General features: G+C 40.4%; 1 protein-coding gene across 2 annotated transcripts in view; it reads left to right on the top strand.

The window, feature by feature from the left end:
• acaca (acetyl-CoA carboxylase alpha) overlaps nt 1-21,660 on the top strand; it is a 320,877-nt gene that overhangs the window by 59,850 nt on the left and 239,367 nt on the right. For both annotated transcript variants that reach the window (XM_068010389.1, XM_068010388.1), the window contains exons 20-24: nt 1,074-1,220; nt 2,668-2,856; nt 4,664-4,764; nt 7,087-7,175; nt 21,197-21,321. In XM_068010389.1, coding sequence (XP_067866490.1) covers nt 1,074-1,220; nt 2,668-2,856; nt 4,664-4,764; nt 7,087-7,175; nt 21,197-21,321 — 651 coding nt within the window. The remainder of the gene's footprint in view (nt 1-1,073; nt 1,221-2,667; nt 2,857-4,663; nt 4,765-7,086; nt 7,176-21,196; nt 21,322-21,660) is intronic.

The following is a 21,660-nucleotide window of genomic DNA, read 5'->3' as shown; positions in this document are numbered from 1 at the left end:
AGCGTGTATACCTTCTGGAATGAGATAAACTTAGCCTGCTGCTGAAAAAGTGTTATGGAGGAAGAGACCAGATTCTTGCTGAATGTTTAAAGTGTCAAGCCTGCAGCAGAAGAAGAGAATTCCCAAGGAAGGAGAGAAGACTGCAACTCAGCTCAGCTTTCCAGCACCCCTCTAAAAGACCCTGAGAAGTCCACTATGTCAACTCATCTTGTCTCCTGTCTTTGACGAAAAGCCTGCTAGTTTAATTCTCGATGCCGCCTGAAAAGAACTGTTCTAAAAGTGACCGTCTACGTGTACTCGGAGGCCAGACTGTGTGCCAGTTTTGGAACACAACATTTCTCATCTGTTCTTTTCTTCAAGAATGAGCAAGTATTGAGCCCCAGTGCTTTTTTTTGCGGTAACAGAGCTCTGAACAAAAATCCTTTTTTATTTTTTACGGTTAACCAGTGTATGTGCATGTGTGTGTGTGAGTGTGAAGGGCTGAAGTAAAAAGGGAACTTTAAAATTGCAATCTGTGTGTTTATGCTTTACTTCATTACTAGATAAGACTTGTTTTATAATAAATTGATAATTTTGTTCATTAAAGAAACCTGGTTAGTGTGTTTTATTCTGGGAAAAATAGAGTATATGATCGACCACATCAGTAAATGGGAAAATTTAAATATATGTTGTGACCTGTGGAGAAGTGCAACTAGAATAAACAGTGCACTTCTGCCTCGGTTTTAACACTATTTCACGCCGCCTTTGTTTCATAAGAACCCATTGAATTCAAAACTGTCTCTTGATGGGTTCACCTGACACCTCTCAACCTAGTTAGGCATCCTTTGTTCTAAACAGACAGTGTGACCATGTTTGAATACACTTGCAGCCATTTTTAGCAGCATTGTTCACCTTTTAAAAGAAAGATTCATTTTTTAAAGACAGTCAATTTTTATAACTCTTCAGTTTTAGTCCGTAATTTTTCATAGTCGCATTTCTTGCACACGTGACACTGAAGTGCTGAAGTTACATTTGTACAATGTGTGCTATACAGATATATTCCTGAAATGCCTAAGTTTTGTGTTTTATTCCAGGCGGAATTATTCACGGGACCACTGGCCAGGATCCAGAGCTTGGCCCTCCGAGGAGAAAAACCCCACCGCATCTTCCATTATGTCCTGGATAACCTGGGGAACATCATGAATGGATTCTGCCTGCCAGAGTCCTTCTTCAGTGTTAAGGTGCTGCCACGGAATGACGTGCAGGGGCTTTGCATTGGGGTCAGATTCATGTTCCTGTTTTTCAGACAGTTGGAAAACTAATGAAGTTAAACGATAACAGTGAAGCAAGGGGACACAGGCTGAAACTAGTGAAAGGCAAATTTGGGACTGGTGTCAGGGAACTCTTCACACAAAATGTGCAGAATGGACTTCTGGTTAGGGTAATGGAAGGGAAAACCCTGGTATAATTTAACCGACATTTAGATGCTTTGGGGGAATTGAAGTTCTATTTCTGGATGGTTAAGCTAGGGTTGGTCAGGTACCTTTGCATTGCATCTAATTATAAATTATTTTTAAAAAGCGAGACTCTGGCATAGATTAAACAATAAACATATAGTTCAGCATATATAGTTTACTGCAATTTTGAGCTGTGTTAGGTTGTAGCAGAGTTTAAGGAGGATGGAAAACAGTGAATTTTTAACCTTGATGTATTGCTTGGAGAAATCTTGAGTCACGCATTATGTATCCTGTAAAATATCTGCAGCCCTGATTAATTGCTTCATATGTTTTTTGTTTTGGATTTAAGCGCACTTTATTGTCCTTTCAGTCCCATATGTGTAGCAGTGAACATTCTGGAAGGAGTGCAAAACAAACTATGGGGGGGGTGGGGGGCGTGGTTTCTGACAGGGAACATTGAAGGCAGCAGGCTACTGCTGCATTGGCTGTTTGATTTGGCTGGTAAACACTGGGCTATTTTATTTAAAAATAAAAGGGGAGGAAAGTGCAATAAATGGAGAGGAGAAGATCAGTTCATACTGTTTGGCGGTACTGTTCCTTGTCTGTCTCGCAGTGTTCCAACAACATATGAAAACAATGACTAGGAAGAGACCAGGTGGTTCACCAAACCTGCCCCATACAGTCATGATGTCTTAAACATCATGATTCACAACATTCCTCCAACCCACCCACCAGCAGCAGTGTTGAAATATTGACTTTTTTTCAAATTTTTTCTATCATTTTCTCATCTGCTGAGGGTGCTTCTGCCATTAGGGTACAGTATTACTATCCAACTGGCCATTTCTGTCTAAGGTGAGGTGATGAATATCAGCAGACTGAACTGTGGAGGCATCACAACTGAACATGATCCAGCTTTTACCCAACGTCTACATAGACTAATTTTCCAGCAAGGATCAGTCAATACCGACCAGGAACAGTAGGCCTGTGTGATTTCTGCCTCCCCTTGTAGGCTAGATGTGCTATGGCCAATTATGGTGTTCGTACTGTTGCTGATCTGAGATCAGCTGACTCAGCATCAGAATTGAACCAGGGCACTTCTAGTCTGTTTGAGGGAGTACCACATCGCATGAAATATTTACCTGTTTAAAGCAAGTGGGAAATTCAAAGTTTCATGGAGAAGGAAAGCACAGTGAGGTTAACTTTTGACTTCTGTTTTATTCTACCATTTAAGGTGAGAGACTGGGTGGAAAGATTAATGCAGACCCTGAGGGATCCCTCCCTCCCACTCCTGGAGCTGCAGGATATTATGACAAGTGTTTCTGGAAGAATCCCTCAAACAGTGGAGAAGGCTATCAAAAAGGAGATGGCACAGTATGCAAGTAACATCACCTCCGTGCTCTGCCAATTCCCCAGCCAACAGGTACTTAGAGATTTTCAGAAACGAGAAAAAAAAAATAGCCTGGCTGTAAATTAAGTTTTAAAATTTCTGATTTTATCCAGCTCATTTTATTCTACCAAAAAAATTTGGTATGGGTCAAAGCAGAAAGTTACAAAAGGACATAAACATATTTACTGAGTGGGCAGATGGAATTCATCGTGGGGAAGTGTGAGGTTATCCACTTCAGATCCGAGAAAGACAGATCAGAATATTTTCTTCATAACAAAAGATTAGGAACTGTGGAGGAGCAAAGGGATTTTAATATCCAGGGATACAAATCACTAAAAGCTCGTGGACAGGTGCAAAAAATAATTTAAAAGGCCAATGGAATGTTGGCCTTTATCAAGGATCCTGGAATACAAAGGGGAGGAGGCTTTTCTTCAGTTGCTTAGAGCCTTGGTCAGATCCCATCAGGAGTACTGTGTTCAGTTCTGGGCATTGCATTTTAGGAAGGATGTATTGGCCTTAGAGGGAATGGAGCTGAGATTTGCCAAAATGATCCCAAGGATTAAAGGGCTTAATTATGAGATCGGGTTATATAAACCTGTCTTGTATTCCCTTGTGTTTAAAAAGTAGAGTGGTGATGTAATTGAAGTATTTAAAATGCCAAATGGATTTGACAGTGTAGGTACAGAAAAACTATTCCCTGGGGGAATCCAGAAGAAGAGGGCACAATCTGAAATTAGGAACTAAGTCATTCAGGAGTGAAATTGGGAAGCACTTTTTTTTTCCTCCAGAGTTGAGAATCTGGTATTTTCTTGTCCAAAAGCTATGGCTGATGGGGTCATTTGAAAATTTAAAGTCTGAGATTGACATTTTATTGGGTAAGGTATGAAAGGTGAGTAAATTGAGTTGGGGTACATATCAGCCATGATCTAATTAAATGGCAGGACCAGTTTGAGGGGCTGAATGGCCTACACCTGTTCCCAGGTAAACACAGTTAATATGCATGTTGTTAGAGAAGAAGGAAAGCTTAAGTACTCCTTCATTTTATATTGGGTGGGGGCAGATGTCCAGGTTCTGAGTGATGATATCACGAACTGGGTACTTTAGGGTCCGAGAACCTTTTGAGAGCCTAAATCGCAAGCAGTGGCCTAATTGTGGGCCCTTCTTAGGAATATTGAACAGCTTTGAAAGTAAACTGGAGAAATGACTGTTGGACTTGCCTACCTTGTGACAGTTTTGATTCTGTAACTATCAAAAGACAACCCATTATGTCATTCTGCAGAGTAATGCCTCACTGCAGAGTGATGGGCTGAGGTTCATAGCCATAATTCATCGTGCAGAGCTGCTGAATGGCTGTTTTGCTTGTGCTTCGGTGGGGGGGGGTGGATAGCCCAATCTCTCAAAAACCTCGCTTTATGTTGCTGTACAGCAAGTGGAGAGGGAAGTGAACCAGCCTGCAGTCAAATAGGCTGTGAGCCCGGAAACTGATGGTGCTCTGAGCCATATCCCATATATCACTGAGAAACTCTGTCTGTATGAAGTATCACAGTGTTAGAGGATTGCTGTGCATAGTGCCATAAGGTTTAAAGGTTTGACAGATTAGGCGCTATGATTTTCTATGTGCTAGTTAGACCATATGGTCAGCAGACGATACTAAGCAGCTAACAATCTCAAGAATGGTGCTAATAGTTACCTGATATGTCACTTTCCCATGCTTTCAGTTGGCGATAATCTAAAGGGTCCCTCAAAATCATAATATTTACATATTTCATGTAAAAAAAATTATTCATTTAAAATCTCTACCGATTGCGGATAAAATTTGTTTCTCTCTCTCCGTTTTCAGGTTGCCAATATATTGGACAGTCATGCTGCAACATTAAAGAGGAAGTCTGAGCGGGAGGTTTTCTTCATGAATACACAGAGCATTGTTCAGCTGGTACAGAGGTTAGTAATACGGTTGGTGGAGGATTAATACTGAGCATTAATCGTCATCAAGTTCTAGAGTCTGGCTCGGGTGTTCTGATGGGTCCATTGTGACGGGAATGGTCAATGCAATAGGTCCAGACTTAGCATCTATACTAGAATACCATTTACACAGGAAGGGACAGATTGTGACTTTATAGGTTGTATCTGCACTGCCCCATATTCCATAGTCTGGGGGCAGTGACTGATTGATAATCCCAGAACTAGGGAGGTGGAAATTGGCCACTGTCCCCACTGTTGACTCTTGCTGAAAATGACTATAAATGTTGATTTGGCCACATAGCTCCTTCCATGGTTAAGTACCATGCTAGCACTCACCTCCCAAGTTCTCAGGTGAATAACTCTAGGCAGTGTCAAAAAGCAGCACGATGCAGTTCACTGCTGTAACTTATTTTTCTCTGCTTTTTTTCCCCTCTCCTTCATGCTGATGGTTGGGTAGGAAAATTGAAAAGACTTTTCCCACATCTTCTAGCAGCTAATTATAGAGCTGTGCTAAGGTCTGGGGCTAGGTTACTTTTCTCTTCGGCTGAGGGCGCTCTGTGTCCCAAGGACACCAGAGAGGTAACTGGAGAATGGGGAAGGTAACACCATTTTAAGAACAACATAGTCATATCCATTTCCTGGCTGTATAACTTTTTAGGATCCCAGTTCCCCAATAGTTCAGTGGGTGTGAGAGTCTGATAATCTGGGGAGATTCACCCCGCTTGTGCGCTGACTGGTTATTCAGAACTTTGATTTTGGATAAATCTAGATTTGTGGGGAAGGGACAAGTTTGAACCATTCCCAACATTCTCCTGACTGACTTGTAGCAATACTGGGATTGCTGGGAGAGACCCAGCAAAATTCAGTGGCACCAATGCCAACCAGTGGAACCTGTGTCCTCTCGTACCAGATATATTTCTTAATCACAGCTTGCTGATATTCTGACCAGTCTTTAGCAATCATTAAATAATTGGAAATGTCTAGTCAGAACTTCTGTCTCGGTTCAAGGCTGCATGGAATCTTTTAAATTTTTTTTCATGATATTTATCCATTGGAATTGTGATGGGGTTCATAGTTTGCCTTGGCTCATGTATATGCATCGGAAATAACACCTTGCAGCGTCTTTGCTTGTGTGTGCTGGTGACTTTCAAATGTGTCTAATAATATAATAATTTGCATCTTTTTATGAAGACATTTGAATATTAAATGAATGAAAAATGCTTAACCTTTGGTTCTAACAGAGTTTCTGTATTTAGTATTTATGTATTCATGCCTAATCGTGATTCAGCCCTACATGTTAATGGCTTGATTATTGCATGAATGTTGCTGAATAGAAACTGTTGTTAAAGCATTTTGAAAAAGCTTGAAATCATTTGCTGCCGTTGAAATGATCGTTGAATATAATTGAGGAACACACAGGAGGATTATGAAGATGAAGTTTGATATAGTTTCTTAGGAACAGCCCAGAAAGTTTCCATGCATTCCCATTGACTTCAATTGGGAAATGTACTTAGTGCCAAAATATTACTTGTCAGGTTTACAACACGGATTAATTATTGTATGTCATTTAAAAATATATTTTTGATGTGTTTTCCTCCTCTTTTTGTACTCTGGGATTTGGCCAAGTGACCTCAGATAAGTTCCGCGCCTTGCTCGATGTTACCTTGTTGGTATTGCTCCATGGCATTGTCTGAAAGATGGTTGGGTAGCCAGGCAACTAAGCACCAGACACAAGGTTGGGTTCTTAAAGTTGTAGTTTAGAGTTTTTCATCCTGAGGCATATCAAGTGTCTGTTGTGTCTTAGGATGTGAAGATCACAGGTACATTGAGCTTATTTTTGCTAATGGAGACCAACCTTCTTTCGGCTTTAAGTAATTCTAGTTAAGACCATTAGTGACAAGGCTAGACTAACTGATCCAGTGAACTGGTTTAAACTGTTGTCTGTCACAGAATAGAAAGTCTGCTGACTGGTCGAAATGCATTGGCCAAATTATTTGAGTGTACATGTGTTCAATGCCAATTAAGACTATTTGCAAAGTCTGGACGAGCTAGTAAAGGAAAGACTGTAGGAAAAGCTATCAAGAGCAAAATCATTTTATCAAATCTTAAACCCCACACAAAACCCATAAAATTCAACAGTGCAGGAGATCTTTCCCAAGTAGTAGATGGAAATTGTGCTGTGTTTTTGAAACTGGTTACTCCAGGACTTGAGACTGTCCTGAGTCCACAAAATACAGCACCCTTTGCTCCAGACTCAGTTTGATGCTACAATGAACTGAACTTTTCTACTTTTTTTTTCAGGTATCGAAGTGGAATCCGGGGTCATATGAAAGCGGTTGTCATGGATCTTCTCAGACAGTACCTGAAGGTGGAGATAGAATTCCAGCAAGGTTTGTCCTGCCTTATCTAACTAACTTGCAACACTCAAATACAGACACAATGATGCTTTTCATTTTAATGTAGTGCATCTTAAAAGTGAGCGTTCTTCCTTTTTGTTTTAAGCTGTCTTAATTCTATGTCATCTCCATCAATTAATGCCTATCAAATCACATGAGTTTTGACTACTCCGCCTCCCCACAATTTGTCCTACTTATGAGCTATAATTTATCTTGGTGAATTATTTTTTGCTCGCTAAGTTGAAGGATGTTGGGCTGAGGAGTCTAACATGTTAGTTTCTTGTCCCGTTTCTATCCCGGCGTATAGCGGGGCTAGATGCAGAGTAAAAAGCTGCTTCTTTTATGTTCAAATCACCATAAGTCCAACTTTGTAAGGGCTTCCCGATCAGTAGGAAATTTCCATTTTCCACAACACCATCCTCATACTCTAAGTGGGGTTTCCCTTCAGGTTCTGAATTGTCTGCAGCTTTGTGTGTGTAAGCAATGAGTTGAAACTTTCCAAACTTATTTCATGTCGATCCTTTAGAGCCAATAGAAAGAAACCATCCTCAGCCCATCTTTTTGGGCTGTATCTGAACCCAGGATCCAGAGGTGGAAGGAGAGTGTTTGAGATTGTCCCCCATGTGTTTCCATTTCTGATGTTAGCTAGCCAGTGTTTCGGAGCTGGGTCAGAATGGCCTGAGTACTGTGGGATCAATATCGAATGATTTTATTCTGCAGTGTTTGGGAGCATTGGTGAAATGACACTTTATATTCAGACAAATGGATTAATGCCAACAAAAGAAAGCAGCCTTAAAGGTGGCAATTTTCTGTCAGTGGTGGAGCTTGCACCTCCGGATAGGAGTAGTAGTGACGTTGTTAAAATAGGGTTTACTGTATACTCCTGTTAATTGAAAACTCTTTTATGCTGAAAAAAAGTTGAATTATCCAGTGTGTGAATTATAGGCTCACCTTAAATGAAGGAAGGAGCTGTGTGTTGTGGTGGATATTTGCACCACAATGAATTTACCACAAGATGGCAGCAGTATATTGTTTGGTAGGATAGACACTTGTCCGTTGTATTAAAAGAAACTCCTAGAATGTCTTGTTTCTCTGCAGTAATAAGAATGTATAATATTGTGTAGTTAAGGCACAATATACAGCCACTGGACCAGTAAAAGTGCATTTAAAATAGAAATAAGGAAGGGTTCAGATTTGATTCTTGTCTTTAAAATTAGCTGACCACAGCTAGGTCAGTGGCAGAGAGTTATAGTTGGCTGGAGCATGACTAGGCAAGGATAGAGTCTACAGTCCTAATTACTATTAAGTGACCCCTAATGGAATTTTTTCCCCCCAGAAATATACTTTATTCATAAGAATCAGTAAAAACAAAAGCATGACAAAACGGTTCAAAACAGCACCGCATTGACATTCCAAAAAGTGCAGAGGAAATCAGTTTTCTTCGATACAGGAATTGCCTCACAACCCTTCCATTCCATTTTACATGCCATGTACATTTTACAACAAACCCATATTTGGTGTATGCAGCCCGAGGGGTTTCCCATGTGCCAGCCCCTCAGTTCACTTTGGTGGGAGGACCTTCCACCGTGGTCTTTCCCCATTGAGCCTTTGCAGCGGCTGCCCCAAGCTTTAGTGCGTCCCTCAGCACGTAGTCCTGGACCTTGGAATGTGCCAGTCTGCAACACTCGGTCGTGGACAACTCTTTGCGCTGGAAGACCAGCAAGTTTCGGGCAGATCAAAGAGCGTCTTTCGCCGAATTGATAGTCCTCCAGCAGCAGTTGATGTTTATCTCTGTGTGCGTCCCTGGGAACAGCCCGTAGAGCACAGACTCCTGTGTTACGGAGTTGCTTGGGATGAACCTGAACAAAAAACACTTAATCTCTTTCCACTAATGCACATGCATTGACATGATTTTTTTTTTAATGTCTTGCATTCATATAGTGCCTTTCATGAGCTCAGGATATCCCAAAGCACTTGAAGTCTAGTCACTGTTGTATTGTAGGAAACATGGCAGCCAATTTGCACATAGCAAGCTCCCACAAGCGGCAATGTGATAATGACCAGGTGATCTGTTTTATTTGATGTTGGTTGAGGCATAAATGTTGGCTGGGACACTGGGGTTAATTCCCTTGCTCTTCTTTGAAATAAAGCCATGGGATCTTTTACATCCACCTGAGAAGACAGATGGGGCTTTGTTTTAATGTCTCATCTGAAAGGTGGCACCTTCGACAGTGCAGCATTCTCTCAATACCACACTGGAGTGTCAGCCTGGATTTTTGTGCTCAAGTCCAGGACTTGAACCTACAACCTTCTGTATCAGAGGCCAGAGTGTTAACAACTGAGCCACAGCAGAGTGTTGGGGCGAGTATTGGAAAGGACAGATAAGTAAGGACTTGAGTCAGTTTTTCTGGGCGGTTAAGTGTTATAAGTAATAAAAATAAGAAATGCTGGAAATACTCAGCAGATCTGGCAGCATCTGTGGAGTGTTATAAGTACCTGGAATAATTACAGATTTTCAAGGTTTTTCAGTGACCGTGCTTGTTTCTGACTGTCTTTCTACCTTGGTTTCCCTTGCTTGGTATAAATTGAAAATATGACTGGTCTGTCACTAGTGTTGCCTAATGCAGTCCCCCATCTGGACTTCAGCCTTCAATTTTGGGTACCACATCTCAGGAGAGGGTTAACCGCAGACTTACCAGAATGATACTGGGCTGAAAGGGTTAAATTATAAGGGCAGGTTGCATAAATGTGGCAAATATTCCCTTGAATTCGGAAGATTGAGGTGTGATTTAATTGAGGGGTTCAAAAGGATTTGACCCAATGTGCAGAGAAGCTATCTCTCTGGAGGAATCCAGATCAAGTGGGTAGAACCTTAAACCTAGGCCATTCAGGAGTAAAATTAGGAAGCATGTTTTCACATACAGGGTAGTGGAAATCTGAAAAGGGTATCAAGGGATTATGGAGGTGGGTAAATGGAATTGAGGTACACATCAGCCATGATCTAACTGAATGCTGGAACAAGCTCCAAGGGCTGAATGGCCTACACTTGTTCCTATGTACATTTGATGCAAAATGAGATAAATGGAATGCAATGCTCTAGGTTACATTTTGCACTTCAAAATCTTTCCTATTTATATGTTATATCCATTTTATGTTCGATAAGCTTATTCTACTTAGTGTTATACTGGTCTGTTGTTTAGTGCTGTGGCTTTATGTGCGCTGGGAATAGGGTTGAGAGTGCCCAAATTTCATGCGGAGCCAGTAGGGGGAGATGACATCTTCATTCTTTGGAGGGAGAGAGAAAATTCACTGGACATTGTATCTGTAAGTTAACTATTGAATAAAAAGAAGCCCTATCTACAGAAGATAGCTGGATGAGCAGTCCCACCTTATGCCATTTTTATATTTGCAAGCAGACTTCAGATTCATTCTGAAATTAATCAAATTCTCACCTCCGTTTGCCACAATAAATAAGCTGGTGTGTGTGTGTAATGAATTGGTACCAGTGTAAGCGAGACATGCCTCGGGGTAGTTTTCATTCCAGTGTCTTTTTGGATGCATGGCAGTATAAGCTGTCAGTAGGCTCATTATTATGATCCAACTTCCCTTGCTTCCTTCTCCCCTCCCCCTACATCTTCTGTGTCAGCGGATTCATTCTTTGACTGTCCCTTTCTATTCCCTGTCCCTGTTTTGAGTGAGGTTTATCAATTCAGCATAAAAGCAGAAGGCCTAGCTAGGGTTGTGGGTGGGGGAGTGGGGGGGGGAAGAATCATAGAATAGAACAGCACATAAAGAGGCCATTGAGTTTGCGCCACTCTTTCGAGGAGCAATCCTCTTTCAAAGAGCTGGCACAGATTCAATCGGCCAAATGGTAGTCTTCTGCACTCAAAGAAGCAAGGCATCTAGTAGGAACGAATTGGGTGTTCTGACCATCACCATGCATGAGAGGTTACATACAGCATGCATGATGCCATGGAGTGTTAACATGTCTGTTTCTTCATGTTAGTACTTTAAGTTTCAGAGGAAACTGGGGTTCCTGCGGTTAGTGTAAAATGAACGTCACAATTTAGGTGCACAATGAAGTGTTTTACATTACTATTTCTAATAAATGATTCAGAAACATAATGCAGTTTAGTCAGCTATAATATCTAAACTTGGAGGACAGGCAGTGGAATCAGATGAGGCAGCTCAAGAGCTACTGAAGGCTTTAGACAAAATTTGTAAGTGAGCAGAACTCTGGTAGATGCATCAATATGGATACAAGTGCAAGTATTGTATGTTGGATTTGAAGGATGCAGTTGCTCAGCAGATGTTGTTGAATGACCTATGGGAGAGGCCAAAAGAGATCTGGGAGTAATTATAGACTCGGCAGTCATTGTGAAGTCGCAGTCAGTAAAGCCAAGAGAGCTATATTGCTGAATTAGAGTGTACAATGCTGTACCTTGAGCACTATGCTCTGGTCTGGTCTGGTCACTGAAGTAGAGAATTAACACACGCGCTCCAGAACAGGTGCAGAGAAGAGTCGGTTATGAAGAAAGGCTAGAAAAGCTCTGACTTTTCCGTTTGAAATGAGAGTGGCAATTTGTAAGGATGTACAAGACACTACTGAACAGTAGCTAAGTAGAAAAAAAATGAATGCAGAGCACAATTTTGGATCAAACCATAGATGCTAGACAAAGGGGCAACTGGCAAAAGGCAAGGGATTGATGCCAGGGAAGCGCCTCTTTGTACAAATAGTGATCAACACCGGGAATGGATTCTGGGTGAGGTAACAGAACTCCAAACTGATCGAAAAAGTAGTTAGATGCTGCACTGGTATCAGCTTTAGGTTTGAATGGAAGGATAAGCTAGATCTAGTGAAGAACCTCTCTCACCTGGTGTTCTTTTTCTGAAGTATGCGCCCCTCACAGGGATGTGGGATCTGCACGGCTAAATATAGCATGCATTTTGGGTTAACTGCAAAGAATGAAGTGAACTGGTCTGACTCTGTCCTTTCCTGGTTATTTGGCTTGTGTTAATTTTGTTTTTAAAAGCCAACCCTCTTCATGAATCATGTTTGACAGACATGCACATGTATGGGGATAGTACATAACGCCAGGATCGTGCCAACTGATTATGGTATCTTTTAGTGCAAGAAGAAAGTTTTGTTAAATACATTTTAAAATTGAAAATATTGCCCCTTACTTGGTAAATAGCCGAGTCACACGGACTGAGAGGGTCTGTCCAAGTTTGATCCCAAGTATGATGATCTCAGTTAGTTTAAAGCGAAGGGCTCTACAGTTTGCTGCAGGCAAAGAAGTAATAATAGAAAATTACCATCCAGTAATCCTGCTGGAGCTGTGTGCACATAGATGTCTAATGTGGTTAGGATCAGGCATAGATACGATGATGCTTCTATAGTTGAATAGCTGTGGACAGTGTTGCTAAATGCAAATGAATATGTTCCCTTCAGTGAAATAGTGGAGATTCCTCGAGTCTGTGGAAGTATAACTGAACAAGGAGTCAATGTAGTTTGGAAAGGAGGGCAAATTGATGGAGAAGAGAGGCAAGAATGTGGGGGAGGGAGGTGTCGCAAAGAAATGAAAGGGGCCGAGTGGCTGATTCCTGCTCCTGATTCATATGTTTATATGATGATCTAGGACAGGAGATAGCTTTCAGCCTTGTTCCTCTAGAGCTTATTTTTCGTTTTCCTTCACAGACACTCGGTCATGTCTTTTAAGTATTATGTTTTGCCCCCATATCCAAAGTCCATCCTCTTTCTGCCCTAATCCCTCATGGCAGATGGGTGGATGGAAGACATGAATCTTTTTATTTGAAAATGAGAGTGAAAAAACCCAAACATCAGATTTCCAGATATTTTTTCTCCAGCTATTGCAGTACAATTATATTTTATTCAAGAGTTGCTTTCATTCACTGCTTACAAAATCTTTACAAATTTCCTGTGCTGACTTGCAGCACTTGTGCAGCCTGGGAATCCCATGGCACATGTTCAAAGTAGTTCAGTCAATGGGTACCTGTTTAGAACAGGGTCATGCAGAATGACCTGTCTTCTTGATGAGATATGCCCCAAATTAATGTATGTACAGTAGTCCAGTATTAACTCTAAATGCTCCATTGTGCATTTTCAGAAACATGAAAGGTAGGTTGGCCTGCACCATGCTCAGCTATCTCTTAGCAGTTGCTTGGAAAGTTTATTGATGGTTGTTGGTTGTTCGTCTCACCTCTGACCACGGACTGATGCAGGGAGTAAAATAGAGTAAAAGGGAGAAAACAGAAGTAAGTTTGGATGGTACAGTGGGTTCTGTAACTGTAATTGAGTGACATAAGGGAATTGTTTTGTGTTGAAATGCTGGGAACATGCTGCCAGCACAAGCTCCCATTGTGAACAGCAATTCAAGCTTCGCTCCAGTGGTGTTCAAGAAGCTGCTTTTCAAATATCTGCAATGGCTGCAAGGAAGACTTTGTCACAGATTGGAGCAATGAGTGGGGCTTATTATCCACTGCTTTTCTTCTAGCATTAGAAATATGAGTACAGTGCAGAGGAAAAATGGGTACTAACCCTTTGCTTCCATTTGCTCCTGAACAACACTACTCGCAAACTTCTTTTGTGGCTTTTCTGGTATCTGAACCCAAAGTGGGCGCTACAAGTAAATTTCATTAAATGAATGTTGGAGACCTTTGCACTCAATTTTCCTCTTATAACACTTGATACAGCTCGGAGGCAAACTGCTCCCCGAAAAATCTGGTGCTCATTTTAGATCTGCTGTTTTTCTGCCTTCTGTCGTGGAAGAACAGGCTAGTATTGTTAAGTAAGATCATTATTTTTGGTTTTATACATGAAAAATAGTTTTACTATCTCTACTTGTTGCTGAATGCAGTTTGTCCTTGACATTTGGTGATGGAGGCCGTATTCCATGCTGCACCCCTGTCTTTTTCAGTATGACTTGGGGCGGCACAGTGGCGCAGTGGTTAGCACCGCAGCCTCACAGCTCCTGTGACCCGGGTTCAATTCTGGGTACTGCCTGTGTGGAGTTTGCAAGTTCTCCCTGTGTCTGCGTGGGTTTCCTCCGGGTGCTCCGGTTTCCTCCCACATGCTAAAGACTTGCAGGTTGATAGGTAAATTGGCCAGTAGCAATTGCCTCTAGTATAGGTAGGTGGTAGGGAAATATAGGGACAGGTGGGGATGTGGTAGGAATATGGAATTAGTGTAGGATTAGTATAAATGGGTGGTTGATGGTCGGCACGGACTCGGTGGGCCGAAGGGCCTGTTTCAGTGCTGTATCTCTAAAACTAAAAAACTTAAAAAAAAAAAAAAAAAAATGACTTGTTTGGAGCCAAATGAGGGGCCACAAGCCCCCTTGACTGGTCCTCACCTGAACCGCAGTTAGCTGTTTCCCTACCACAGAGCAAGAATCCTCGCATCCCTGATCATACAACTGCTCCCTGACACTTGAAATTAAAACAGAAGCCTCACATTCGAAATAGCAGCCTCCATCTATTTCTGTACCATCATTCTTCACACTTATACTTGTTTTCCCTACTGCCTGGAACCACAGTACTGTCCTTTTAATCACATGCTGCAGGGATGCCTGGATTCCTGCTTGGGGTGTTGATGGCATCCTACTAATGACACAGGAACACAAACTCATTAACTGAAAATGGCACTTTTAAACAAGCATGAAGACCAGCAGGCATAAATGGATTTAAAACTTGCCACGAGTCTTTAAAGGCTATCCACAGGCAAATCCTACCCCTGTTATTTGACAAATTCTAAGTCCCCTTTGCCATCTCTCATGGGGCTTCCATTTGACTTGACTGTTCAAGCTTACAGCTCCTTTTAAGTCACGTGCAGCAACGTAATTTCCTTTTTGTCGCTCCAGTCCAGTGCCCTCATACGTGCCTGCAGTGGTAAAATAAAGCCTCAGATCTTGATGGTCTCTGTGATAAAGCTCCAGGCTTAGCGTACTTCTAGTCTGTTAACACTCATATTATTCCCAGTTAGCGCTGGATGAGGAGGATTGGTCCTCTTTGGTACCTACCAACGAATCATGACATTGCTTTGCAAGTCCTTTCGTATATCCAAAAGTCAATAATTAAAATGAGATGGTGCCCAGAATTACTGTTCCAAAGGTCCATGGCACTGTTGGTGTGAAAAGCCAATTTGGAAGTTGAGTTGGTGCTAAAGTTGGAACTGAGCTGAATTCTATGGTAAAGATAGACACATTATCAAAGATCTTGAGGGCGAAATCCATCCTCAAATTTGCATGGTCCCCACATTGAGGATGTACACCCAGACTCTCGGGGAATTCCCAATCAACAGTCTCTCCATTTTAGATAATCCAGAAGTTAGGATTTGGCTTTCAGGGTGTAATAAAAAGCAATATTGGTGAAAGTGAGGTAACCCTTGTCATCATGATTTAAGACTCCTATAATATTTTTTGTTTTCCAATATTGTCAAGAAAAATGGCCCCAAAATCAAGGTGCCCATTTTCTGTGTGTCTATATCGCAATATATGCAAACAATTGTATGCATGTTGAAAAATACTATGCATACACATCTATATTATAGAAAACACTGATACCATTATCAAATATTATCTTTCCTTTTGATGACCTTCAATGCAATTGACCAAAAAGGTTGCAGAGTAACTGATTAAGTTCATTTCCAGCATAAACAGATAATTGCAATCTGACCCAACAACACCCATGGTGAACACAAGGTCCGTGAATCAAGCTACACCAAAATTCTCAACTAAATTTGGAAGTTCCATGTATGATGCATGTTAGGGGTGGTGGTGAGTTGTAGGACACCTCTTTCAGGGGAAGGAGATGCATTTAATATTTAATGACCCAACAAGGTGCCCCTCGTTGCATTTTATTGTTGCGATATTTATTGTACAAAAGATTTCTTGAGTCATTTTCACTAACCCTTCAGCTGTCTAAATAATATTGCACAAAAGTCTCACTCACACCATGATTAGCAAGATCTGCAAAACTCACCGCTCTCAACCCAGGAATTTGGACAGCTAGTTGTCATTCAGGCTATGTTTTGAGAGTATATGGTGTGGACCTAAATTGCAGCCTACCAGTTGTGTTGGACAAATTTTATGTTTCATTGGTTCAGTCGTTTGAAAGATAGTATGATGCTTTGCCAACCCCAGCAGATGGACAGACTCCAGTGTTATGAAATGCCTATAATTCAGGAATGCAGACCGCACAAAGCCAAGATGCTACAGAAATATATTGGCTTAGCGTCTTGTCGATACGAGCTAATACTGTATGAACATTGCTGTTTGATGAGAAGGTCGAGGAGGTAGTCTCCAGGTTCAAGAAACCAAGGATCTATGAAAGATCATCCTTTTGACTTCCATTCATAAGCAAAGAGTGTTGAACCTTCCAGTTGACAGTATTCCACCCAGTTTTACAAAGATTTCTTGATAATTTTATGTTTTCAGTTTCCTTTCTTTTGTCCAGTCTTAATCTGAAGGCAGTTATTCTTGCTAGACCATGTTTGCAAAATGCTCTCTGGTATATCACTCAAATGGATAGTTTTCACACTTGAGTATTGGTGGGTTAATCAATTGCAGAAAGCCTGATCTTTTATTCACCTGTTGTCCACACATTTTAAATATCCAGCAATGGATTGTGCTCCCTTCCTGAAACCAATTGTGTTCCATCGGTGCGATGACTGACATTAGCTAGCTCTATATTAGCAGTTGATCATGACCTTTCCTAGTCTTTGTGACGCAGCAGTATATGCGGTAGTGCATTTATACACTGAGTCATGCTGTAAGGAGCTGAGTAATGGCTCGAGTCCCCAAACACCTCTTCAGAAGATTCAAATGAATAACTAATGTGATCATTCATTGTTTTCCACAGTGTTAGACATCTACCTGCTCCAAAGCTAAGGAAAAGGAATTATACTATTTTAAAGAGCTATTCTTAAAAAAAAACAAAAGGCAAAATTTTATTGGACTTACCACTTCCTCTAGGTGAACAATGTACCATACTCTCAAACTCAGATTTATAGTTGGGCTAAATCCAGATTTTAGGGTTGATTCAGTGATCCAAAATCATTGTACTGTATATGTTAAATAAATGTTGATAATTTCTAACCATTTCTTAGAGGGAGCAAATGCTTAGTGCAAAACTACCTAGAATTTGCCTCAGTTTGGCAACCTGACTGGGCAGTGACAAAAGGTAAATGGAAATATTTGCACTGGAGAGGTGGGGAAGGCATCTGAATCTGGAATTGGGACATGCATGATACCGGGAGCCTTTACTGGGGATGCTCATGGGCATTGAAACTATGCTATTCCCCAAAGCTAACATCCCTCACTTTGAGTGCAAGCTTCATTAAAAATGTGGAAATTTTAAAAAGCATTGATGCATACCAGGGAACAAATTCTCCAGACCACAAAGAGTTTCAGTTATCTGGTTCTCTTGTAGATGAGAGTTTTTTGAAAAATAAGCGTACTAACAGGCATAGTGAAGAATGGGATTAGACTAAGTACTTATGTGGATAAAACACTGGCAGGCATGATGTACTGAATGTCCATTTCTGTTGTCAGTGGTGAGTATATCCAAGGTGATATTTTCATTAACATTTGAATCTATAAAATAGTTGTGGGGGACCATAGGTTAATGGTAGTTGTCATATCAGTCTTGGAAGCCCAGTTTAGCCAATTTTCATTAGGTCCCTACAGATTAATCTATTGGTTTACTGGCTGCCCGGATGTTCAGCATTGGTTTAGATAGTAGTGATGGAGGTCAGATCAGTAGAAAACTTTGGTGAACTGTAGGCAAAAGGTCATTTCAGCCATTTCTTTACAGTGTTATGAAAGTACTTTCATTTTTTAATATTTTGTGAGGACTCGTGTTTTAAAATTGTGGAAATGGATTCCTCTGGAGGACTGAAGAGATTACATAGATGCTGGACTTTTTTTTTTAAAAAGTCACTGGAAGGACTTTGGGACTTAGTATAGAAACACACTTACTGGAAGGCATATGTCTTCAGCTAGGTCAACAGCAAGTCCCTTGGTGCCTGGGGGAGTTGTTTACAGAGGAGTGACATGTCAGTATTTATGGTGGTCAAGAGTTAGTTTCATTTTGGATATTGTTTTGAGTCAGTTGGGTCAGCCTGCTAAGAGAGAAAACATCAGTTCATTCTTTCTCCACCTCTCTGAGAAACCCTGAGAATCCAGTGATAGCTGAAACCCCTGATGCCACATTTCTCCTGGAAAACCTGCCAGACTAATCCTTGACATTGCCTGCAGAGAACTGCTCCAAAAAGATCCCAGTGACAGTAGTCTATGCGTATTTGCGATGCCAGAATATCCTACCATATCTTCTCCCTTTCCTTCAAGAATTATCAAGTGTTTGGCCAAAAGTTTTTTTTTGTCTTTAACCTGTGTGTGTGTTGGGCTAATTTAGAAGGGAATGTTCATATTTCAATCTATGCATCTTTACTGAATAAGTCTTGTTTCATAATAAATTGATAATTTTCTTGTTTATTAAATAAACCTGGTTGGTGGATTTTATTCTGAAATAAAAAGTGTATATAATTGGTCATATCGGTAACTGGGTAAACTTTTAAGTATATGTTGTGACCTGTGGAGAAGTGGAACTAGAGAAAGACAGTGCACTCCTCCTGCCTCGGTCCTAACAACAGCAAGCACCTTCTCCCTTGTATTTTTTCACTTTGGTTGGAGAACAAAGCACAGCAGTCATTTTGATAAAAATTGCAAATCTTATCAGTGAAATGTGTAGATCTGTTGCTTAGATGTGCATACAATAAATGTAGCACAGTGAAAACACTTCCTACACTAACAAAATTGTCAACTCATGTCTGTCTGTCTAATCTGTCTATCTGCTTCAACAGTTTCCTGTCACACTTCAAAGTAACAGAAGTAAAGGAAAGCAAAAGGCAATCTTTTTTTTTCTTTGGATTTAGAGTGGAAAATTTAAAAACGCCTACCAGTCTGAGAACATCCCTCACAAAGAAGCAAGTAAACTCTGAGAGACTTACAGAAATTAAACTTTATGGCATTAAGAGAACATTCCATTTTAACTTAGGCCCACATTAGTATCAAAACAATATAGAATTTGTTACATGATATCATTTTCCTATAATCATGAATCCGTGTATCATCTGATTTTTTTTTTTTGACCCAGTTGAAACCACTAGAATGCACAATTTTTTTTTAAAGAACCTGCTGTAGACTGCTTAATGTAACAGATAAGAGATCTCTTCATATTATTTCAAGTAATTTTAAAAGTTACAGGAGGTCATTAGAAGGAGAGCGTGCATCTACAGTGTGAAGCACAAGTATTGGGTCTGGGGGAACGGGGAGGTCCTGTGTTGAGGCTGAATTCTGATGATGGAAATGCTTGAAGCAAAAGGCTGGGAGATTGAAGCTGGTAGCCCCGAAGGCCTATAGTGCAGATCACCACTTGGGTTGGCTGGAGTATAGAAATGAAATAAATCAGGAAGTTAGAGTGGGAGACTGTCATGAGTCATGATTCGAAGATCTGAAAGGGACAGGCACCATATTTTGATCGGAATAGGAACAAGGAAGACTGGTTTCAAATAACAGTGACCATAGCAGCAATGATAAACTAGGAAAGAAGATGGAGCGTAGAAAAGCTTGGAGGCGAGAGTGCGATATATAATAGCCTGAGTACTTAACAAATGCTCCTTGTATTGTCACAGCTGAACAGCTTCCCTTTTATAATCTTTTAGATAATGCGTTATGCACATGGGTGCTGCGCTCTCAAGTTTATTCTTTAAAATGCAATTGTATTACTCTACATGCAATTGAGCGCAAAGCTACTGAGTGGGGAAAAAATCATTTGGCTGTATTCTGACTCAGATGGGGTTGCAGAATTTTGAAAACTCCAACTTGCACATCATTTGCAATTCTAATTAATATGCTTTCAGCAAAATGATTTAACATTGCAACTCTCCCCAGGTATTGCCAGACTACTACTAATACAAAAGTAATTTAATTAAATATAATGTGATGTAATTTGATGGAACATTAAGGAAGTCCACATTATCGATCTATCAATATATTTTATATATTTGAAATAAATTGTCTTTTTCTTAGTTATTCCAGTTTTCAGTGCCATCCTGGAGAGAATAAAGGCTAAAATCATGTAGAAACTTAATTGGTCATGTGTAATTGTCAGGCTTAGTTTGGTATTTGTCTCCTTTGGGTTTAAGCCCCAAACCTGGGCCTGAACATTGAATATAGACTGTCATTCTGCTGCAGCACTGAAGGGGTGCTGTATTATTAGAGACATTCAACCAAGTGTTTTCCAATGGATCAGGTGGGCAATTAATAACCCATAGTGCTGTTTGAAGATCACTGTGTTGGCTGATAGTTCGCTCTCAACCGTTGCAACCAAAAAACAGATTATCTTGTCATTCATCATTGATGCATATTGACTCTTGCTGTATGCAAAATGGTTGTCACATTATTGCCTACATAGCAACAGTTGCTACACTGTATGTGAAGTAGTTTGAAACATGATCAGAAACTATATAAATGCAAGTCTACTTAATCCTCATTGACCCAAAAATACTTTGACAATATACATTTATATTTTAGAGCATGCATTTAAATTGGATTTTTCACTTCATATTGAATGTTTAGATTTTTGTTTTGCAGCAGTTGATTGGCAGCTCTGGGCTTTCATTTGAAAATTATGCATCAAAGCTATATTTTGACAGCGGAAAATAATCTGCATTAAGCAAACTGAATTTTTATATGAAGTTATACAGCAGTAACTTGAAATATATTGTGACTTTTTTGGGTCCGATAAATTGAATTCATATTAATGGGGTATTCATAGTATCAGAATTCTTCTTCGAGGTTTGACTGTAAGTGAAATAAGAGCAGGAAAAAAGTTCAAAAGGTTTCTCTCAGAAAAGGTTTAGAGGCTGAAAAGATAGCCTTCATGCTAGCTCTAGTAGAGTGATATTTATCTTTAATATCTTTTTCAAACTGCAGGCCATTATGAAAAATGTGTCTTTACCCTTCGAGAGGACCATAAAGGAGACATGACTACAGTTCTGAACTACATCTTCTCCCACGCCCAAGTCACCAAGAAGAACCTTCTAGTTACAATGCTTATTGTAAGTTAAGCTCTGTTATGCCCACAAATTCCAGCTTCCAATGTGCTAATCTCGAGCGATACGTCTATATAATATTTCATGTGATTTTAAGTAATGCTTGGCCATAAGAATCTCATTATTCTAACACAAAGCAGTATTTCCTTTGAGATTTCTGAAGTAGCTTTGAGCAGGGCTGTTCATTTCTCATGTAATCACGCTGTGGTGATGGAGAACGAAACGGCAGCTGTTCTCTTTGCAGGCCTTCAATTTTCTTCAGAGTCCAGTCATTGAAGTGTGTAATTACATGGGGGTGTCATGGAGGTGCTAGTCCTTTTCAAAGAGTGGGAGATGGCTTTGTTC

The sequence above is a fragment of the Heterodontus francisci genome, chromosome 30 (genome assembly GCF_036365525.1).
Source record: "Heterodontus francisci isolate sHetFra1 chromosome 30, sHetFra1.hap1, whole genome shotgun sequence".
In the NCBI taxonomy this organism is placed as follows: Eukaryota; Metazoa; Chordata; class Chondrichthyes; order Heterodontiformes; family Heterodontidae; genus Heterodontus; species Heterodontus francisci.
The sequence above is the reverse complement of the archived record's forward strand: the minus strand, read 5'-3'. Positions and strand labels throughout refer to the sequence as shown.